Source organism: Mesocricetus auratus, unplaced genomic scaffold, assembly GCF_017639785.1.
Source record: "Mesocricetus auratus isolate SY011 unplaced genomic scaffold, BCM_Maur_2.0 Super-Scaffold_15014, whole genome shotgun sequence".
Taxonomy (NCBI): domain Eukaryota; kingdom Metazoa; phylum Chordata; class Mammalia; order Rodentia; family Cricetidae; genus Mesocricetus; species Mesocricetus auratus.
In genome coordinates this window covers 61,775,619-61,783,417 of record NW_024429186.1, presented here as the reverse complement: position 1 = coordinate 61,783,417, position 7,799 = coordinate 61,775,619, and the positions used below count along the sequence as shown (strand labels likewise).

The window sequence follows — 7,799 nt, the reverse complement described above, 5'->3', positions numbered from 1 at the left end:
CAAGAAATTAAAGCCGTTTGAAAGACAGGGAGGTAGAAGCAAAAACTAGGATGGATAACTTTTTCAAAATAGGTGCCAACTGCAGAGTTCTGGAAAAAGTGGCAGCTGGTTCCTGAAGCAGTAGAACCATCTAGAGTCTCGGCAAACCCCAAACGTCTGGCAGCACTACCAACCAGTTGCTCTCATGGGTCAAGGTGGCTAAAGAAAGTTGGTAGGGGAAGACACCATGGCAGAACTCTAACAGCTTTGAGATCTTTTTATTTCCAATCCCTTTCAAGAAGACAGCACACTGCTCTTTGTTGCTGCTAATACTGAACGATTAAGAGGAACACCCAGGAAAGGGATTGCCTGTGCTGCCGATCACCACATCTCCCCTCTCCACCTGTTCACGGCGCACACGGGTGATGTGTAGCACTAGGGTTTGCTCCGCCCACACAGTGAGCAGACACTAACGCTGAATCACCTGCAAGATTTCTGTCCTTTGATTTAATTTCCAATTTCAATGCCAGAAAAACAACCCAAACTACACGGCCAGTTTTATTCTCTGTATAATTAGGTTCTCCAAGTAAGAAGTGAAAATAGAGAGTAATGGTGGTGTCATCTTCAACAAGAAAGTCACTGATTTACAAAGTTCAGGTTAGGGGCCAGGAAAAAGGAGTGTCCACCATAGGACATTTACAAATTGATCACGATGACAGCAGCTCTTTCTAGAGGTAATAACGTCATTAGGTTGTCGTAACTGTCCAGTCTCAGGTTAACATCTGGAAATTGTTGAGATGATATGTATCTCCGCTTCTTGCTGCTAAGGTTTCAAGGGTGCCTCTTTGTGGCATACGTCACCAATGCATTTTGCAAACCTCCTCCTTTCAAATCAGGAAGTATATATAAAGTGCAAATAAGAGTCACTCCTGGGCTCCTGTCTCAACAGCCATATCCCCAAATCTATCAGTTAAACCGCTGGCCAATAAAGATGTCGGCAGGTATTTCTAGAGTTAGCTAATGAGTTCATCTGGCAAAGAAAGTATCTGAAAGTCAACACAGTCCTGGCAAGAAAACATGAAGTACCACAAACAAGACAGGGATGTGAGTGATGGAGGCAGTGGGGGGATTTTACAGACTCTTTGGCTCTTGACTTTTAAAATCTCAGGAACCACTACTAAATGAACGAGGCCAGCGGATTTCACACCACAGTCAGTCTTCAGTTTTTCCTGTGTTGGTGACAGGAAAGAAAGGAAAGAAAAAAAGAAAAAAAGAGGTTAGGAGTCAAATATGATGAATACGTCACCAAGTCTGTCTCTCTCTCTCTCTCACTCTCTCTCTCTCTCTCTCTCTCTCTCTCTCTCTCTCTCTCTCTCTCTCTCTCCCTCCCTCCTCTATTAAACAACATCCTATTTTATAAAGCAAATTGAGATTCCTGACAGAACTTTGCAAAGGTGTCTTCCTCGACATTTGATAGGTATAGGTCAAACAGGTCTTGAAGGAGGTAAGTTACACCCATTTCTTTATGCAAACATACATGTATTTGACAGTGCATCAAACTGTACCCAGAACATTCCATGTGTTGACAGGTGCTCTCCCTCTGAGCTACCTCTCCAGTTCTTACTGGAAGATGTCTTAGGTGTGCATTCACTAGAAAGGATACAGACACAGCATTTCCTGCATTTGGAGTGCCAGGATGTTACCTTTCCATAAACCAACCTGGCAAAATTACTACTTTTGTACAGCTTTTGGGGGAAGGCAGGACATGGAGGAGGTCTTAGTACAAGAAATCAGGCTGACCCCAAACTCATGATTCCCTTGCTTGAGCCTCTAAAATGCTGGTTCCCCATGCTCAGCTTAATGCAACCAACTCTGTAAAGTGTGGTTTATAAATAATAGTTGGAGGTGACAGGTATGATGTTGTCATATTAGTTTGGCAAGAACCCACTTTTATGTATACTTATATTTTATACTGAGTCAAATCCCACATTAATGTAAATTAGCTACTGGAACCAGGAGCCACTATATTTTCTGTATAAATGCCAAATTCATGGACAAAGTTTTATATTGCACATGGCTGGTTAACATTCACAATAAGTTATTTCCATCTCCTGCAAATCACCACACAACTGGTAAGCATCCTGAGGGGAATGCCCTTTGCATTTCCTTCTGATTTTTTTTTTAAGAGCATGAAGGCTGTTTCAGATATCACTATATATAAAACTAAGTTACAACTGAGATTAAACAGTGTATTGTAAAATACAAAAAAAAAGCTAAAGTCATAGAAAACGATCAGACACATACTAGTTAAATTCCTGAATTTCTTTTTGGCTTCTGCCCTTTCTTCAGCATCGAAGTACCAGACAGTCATAGCGTACCTGCAAAAGGCAAGCCCGTGTTACTAGAGAACACCAAAGCCTTCAAACTTACTCTGTCAAGTTCACACTAAAATTACTTGTAAAACCATCTCTTATCGGAAGTCCACTCCTATTTTAACTTAAAATCATTGGTTTCGGGTTCAGTGCTGTATAAATGCCATATAACACCTGCTCCAGGCACTGGGAATTCAAAGATGCTGTCTCGGGCTCCGGTGGGTGATTGTACGGGGAAGGATGGAATGGGAAAACCTGCATGGGAAGGACTGGAGGAGACCCGCACTGCTAAAGAGTAGAGCCTCAAGATACAGGAAGGGATCAGCGCAGGGGAGGTAGCATTTGAGTGGAGCTTTCACACGTCACAGAACCCAGCTCAAGGCCCGCTCTCTTTAGCTGTGGACGCCGGTGAAAAGATAACAGTTCACTACTGATGCCCTCGCGCTCCGCACCCTCCTTGCTTTATCCTATCCAAGGCACAGACTGCAACTGAAGCCATCACGCCCGCATTTTAAAACTTTTACATTTATATTTATTATCAGCCACAGTAATTTTCATTAAGATTCCCAGTAAAAACCCAAGACTTCTAAATCACTTTTACTGATATTTTCTCTATGAAGCTGGTCACAGTGGTGAATAATAAGAGAGTCCTGCCACAAAACAGGGTTCAGTTATTGAACTCCACCAAACAAGCCACAAGTAGCTTCAGCAGTAAGAACGGGTGGCCTGTGTGTGAAAAGCATGTTACAGTATCTCTGGGGCTCGGATCGGAGATGTCTAGAGGCAGTGTATACGGCTCTGAGTTAAGTTTGTTAAGGTTTAGCAACAGCTCTCCCTACCTCACTGCTACTCCCAGCACAAGCCCCGTCCTACGTCACTCCACACTCTGCCTGGCCCACAGCACTTGCTGGGAGATAAGGGAGAATTGGAGGCAGAAACACATAAACTCTCTTCCTTCTTCCTTCCTTTCTTTTTTTGGGGGGGAGGGGGGTTGAGACAGGGTTTCTCTGTGCGTGGCTTTGAAGGCTGTCCTGGAACTAGCTCTTGTAGACCAGGTTGGTCTCAAACTCACAGAGATCCATCTGACTCTGCCTCCCGAGTGCTGGGATTAAAGACGTGAGCCACCACCGCCAGGCTACATAAATATTTCTATCAGAGCTTTCTAGATTAAGATTAGAGGATTTTAAAGTGTTCAGTGACTCTGAAAATCTGTATGTCTATGCGTTAAGAAGGAGAAGGGGAGGAGGAGAAAGGAAGGAGGGAAGGAGGGAGGGAGGAGGGGAAGGAGAAAAGGAAGGAAGGAAGGAAGGAAGGAAGGAAGGAAGGAAGGAAGGAAGGAAGGGAGGAAGGAAGGAAGGAAGGGAAAAGGACTTAAAATCATTCACCTGTAGGTCTGGGGATGTAGCTCAGCTGATAGAGTGTTTGCATAGTGTGCATAGTGCCCTAGCATCTCAAAAACCGTGTGCACCACACACGCCTCTCATCTCAGCACTCAGGAGGCAAAGCAGGAGGCCCAGAAACTCAGCGTCATCCTCTGCTACATGGTGAGTTCCAGGCGAGCCTGGCGTGAGATCTTGTCTCGAAAATGAATGGATGGACAGACAGAGCAAGAAAACTATAACATCCAATTGTTATGGCACCGATAAGGTTAGCCCGGGCAAACAGAGAGCGGAAAGGAAATGAATTCAGAACAAATTATTCTTTCCTTTCCCAAGGTTCTTTCCTTGCTTAAACTGACAAACTGTAAATTCACTTGAAGGAGCAGAACTTTTGATACGTGACAATCAGGGCTAGTTCAGCACTGGTTTTTGGTGCTACTGTTTTCTCCTTGGCACTTCTGGGCCTAGGTCTCATTTAGCTCACATTGTCCTGAACTCTCAATCCTCCCGCTTACACCTCTGACTGCTGGTGAAACAGGAGTGTGTACAAGAAACTTTAGCCATAAGGGGAAGGAGGAAGGGGCAGAGGAAAGGGAGAAGCATTCTAAGGAACTGAGTGAGAGCAGTATGCACAACTCATAAAGTTAATAGTTACTTTAAACTGAAGTTACGGTTGTGTATTACTGAATTCTCAGGAGCCCCTTCAGTATCTATCATTCAAAACAGGCTTACCTATCAGTTTTGGGGTAGGACCAGCACTGCCTAGTATAGGACGCGAGTTCTAAGAGTTCTCCGGGAACTAGGATCCCATACATGTTCTGGAAGAGGAACTGTGGCCCCGGCTCTTACCTGGTAGCATAGGAGGGTTGAACTTCATGCGGGTTCCTGCGGTCTGACCAGAAGAACAGAAGTCTGTCAAAAATGGGTTCCACGTCTGCTACGAAAGATTTCCCTTCTGGAAATATCCGCAGAACCCCTCCATGTAACTGAAGGCCAAGAAGAGGAAGAGTTATTTCCTGATCTCACATAAAGTTTATCAGCAAGGATGTGTTAGTTCTACCAAAGAGAAATGCCACCTTTACCTCAGCTTTAAGTGGGTTTTACCCCCCAAATATTTACTCCCCTTATACTTTGTAGTTAAACTTACACCAAGTTAATACGGCTTAGCTATATACAGCTCTCCTCATCCACCTCAGATCAGCGTCTTCCCACCCCCACAGCCATGAAGGCCACAGACACAAAATAACAGACAGTCAAAGGGTGTCATACAAAACTGTTCATGTAAGAATGCTTCAGCCGGGGCTGGAGAGGTGGCTCAGAGGTTAAGAGCACTGACTGCTCTTCCAGAGGTCCTGAGTTCAATTCCCAGCAACCACAGGGTGGCTCACAACCATCTACAATTCATTCTGGTGCCCTCTTCTGGCCGAACACTGTATATGTAATAAATAAATAACTCTTTAAAAAAAAAAAAAAAGAATGCTTCAACCCAAAAGAGCAAGCAGACGAATCCTAAGCAATTTCCTAGCTCCATCAAATACTCTCTAAGCACTCATCACACACAGCTGCCCCTGCAATAACAACTTAGAGCATTCCTCTGAGTTCTTCAAATGCTCATCTGACCGCTCTGGCTGGACCCTTCCGAGAGCTCTCACACCACACTGCCTGCACCTTTTAGGACATCTATCACTGTCTTCGCCGCCTTTTTCTTTTTCACATGTACAATCTACTTGTCCTACTGGAACAATCATCTTCTGTGTGGAAATCAGGCTTCACACATCATTGTTTCTACATAACACACATCTGGCTCTGGCAGAAACTCAAATATTTGTTGGTTTTGTTCTTCCTTGTTTATTATTGTTGGTCCAATAACTCTGCTCACCATAGCATCCCAAAAGATACTTTTAAGCCCTAAAGGAAATGCTCCAGTCTTATTACCAAACAGAGAGGAGAGACACAATGTTATGTACATTACCACAGTCAGAGCCTGCACTGATGAACAGCAAACAGAGATGCACAGAATTCAAAAGCTAAACAAACTTCTAGAGTTCTCTGGTTTCCCACACTCCTAAGTCACTCTCGACTTTAAGAGAGCACATAAGGGACAAACCATGTCACACGAACTTCAATCTCTATCCAGTCTATCTCTACCACCTACCATACAAAAACAAGCCACACAACCTCTGCCACAACACTTGCTACAACAAATGGCTCCCTACGGGACATGCCATCCTGAGAAAGAAGACGATGTGGGAAGTCCTTCTCGAGGACAGTTTGCTATCCCACAGTTCTCTTGTGGAATTCTCTCAATGTCGCTGCTGGGGAGCAGGGAAGGTGTACATTAAATGCTGAGTTGAGACATCAGCTCTGTATTCCAATGTTAAATTACCTCCCTCATTAACCCCTGACCTTCACAATCACCCTACCAAATTAACTTTATAGCCACTGTCCTTAACCTCATCAACTTTGGTACTAACTCCACAAGTGGAGGGAAGGTAAGAAAATAAAAGTGGAGACAGACTATTAGAAACTATAACTCTCCTGCATGGTTTACCTAGCTGAAAATGGCTAGCTCCTCTCAGGGCACCCATATCTGTACTTTTTATGGCATATATAACCCACTCCCACCGCTCCCCCATGATTTCACAGTACCTTGGCATCCCAATTCTTATTCAGGTAGTAGATACAGGTGATGCAGCGGCCATCACCATTGGGGTTATCCACATGGCGGACATAACCTGTTCCATTTCCTGGATAGCAAGCCACCATTGCCTGTGGAGACATTAGAAGGATTCTGTTTAGAAAAGCTTAAATAGCTTCATCATGCAGCAGGCATACACGGCACATAAACCCCGATTACTATCAGAATATAAAAAGCAGCATGAGGTAACCTTTGGTATGAAAGCTTAACAAACAGGCAGTCCACGCCTTAGGACTAGGTGCAGGGTAAGTAGTCCGGTAATGTCCCCATGGTCTAGAACATTGAGAACCTTCTAAAGAAACCCATCTACATCATCAAGATGGCTGCCTTTCTTTAGCATTTCATTTGGAAAAAGCAGACTCCAGGTTTCCATCCAAGCCCCACAAGATCAGAACGCCGGGGTGTCAGGGGCAGACATAGAGGGCACACACATGTACTTTCAGTACCCAGAAGCTGAAGCAGGAAGGTGGGAGTAAGATGCTTGGCCTACCCAGAGAGATTTTCTCTAAAATGATGGAAAGAAGTGGGGGGGGCCGATAAGAGAAAGGCTCTTCGGTGTGGGGCTTTGCAACTGGGCTTGTTTAGCAGTTTCCTGAGTTGTGGACTCATGCTTGTTTTCTTACAAAACGATTATGTCTAATTCCAAAGGGCGTAAAGAGTCAGTGGGAAGCTAGACCATAACCAGTCAGCACAGATGACACGGGGAGACCTCTTTGAAGGGGAAAAAATAGTACATACATCAAGTGTACTCCTTAATCCTTATGCTCTTTTTTCTGTTATTAAAGGTTTACTTATTTATTTTATGTGTATGGGCGCTCTATCTGAATGTATACCAAAGGAGGGCATTAGATCCCACTATAGATGGTCGTGAGCCACCAAGTGGTTGCTGGGAATTGAACTCAGGACCTCTGGAAGGGCAGTCAGTGCTCTTAACCACTGAGCCATCTCTCCAGCCTCTCTTAAGACTATCAAACCAGGTGATAATCTGAGGTCCTTCTTTGTCTAAGTCTATAAGGGTAAATGAAGAAAGTAGAACGTCAGGTAGAAAAATCCTGAGAATTACAATTACAGGCTTACATACCATTAGTTTCATGGGGCGGGGGATATAATGGAGATGGGAAGAAAAAAAACAAACAAAATGTAAAACCTATTCTCATTACAAGGCACCGCTATAATTTAAAAATATTATATAGGGATTCAGGATATCTAAGGAAAATATTGGAACTGCTAAAATAAAATGAGGGCCTGAAAGCTTTTCTCAATTCTATCAGTGTGATCTTAGCACCTAAGGAGAACCCAACATGCAGAAGTTGTTCACTGAAAACTTGACAAGTGTATCAATGAGCTTATGAATGGGTCTTTGTTGAAACC

The 7,799-nt window shown here is 43.8% G+C and overlaps 1 protein-coding gene across 1 annotated transcript in view; it reads right to left on the bottom strand.

Annotated features, from left to right (window-relative positions):
• Positions 1-524: 524 nt before the first annotated feature.
• Egln3 (egl-9 family hypoxia inducible factor 3) overlaps positions 525-7,799 on the bottom strand; it is a 28,095-nt gene continuing 20,820 nt past the window's right edge. Inside the window, exons 3-6 of the mRNA XM_005080498.4 lie at positions 6,380-6,499; positions 4,580-4,716; positions 2,284-2,357; positions 525-1,208 (exon numbers count right to left, since the gene is read on the bottom strand). Of these exons, the coding sequence (XP_005080555.2) occupies positions 1,192-1,208; positions 2,284-2,357; positions 4,580-4,716; positions 6,380-6,499 (348 nt within the window). The 3' untranslated portion in view covers positions 525-1,191. The remainder of the gene's footprint in view (positions 1,209-2,283; positions 2,358-4,579; positions 4,717-6,379; positions 6,500-7,799) is intronic.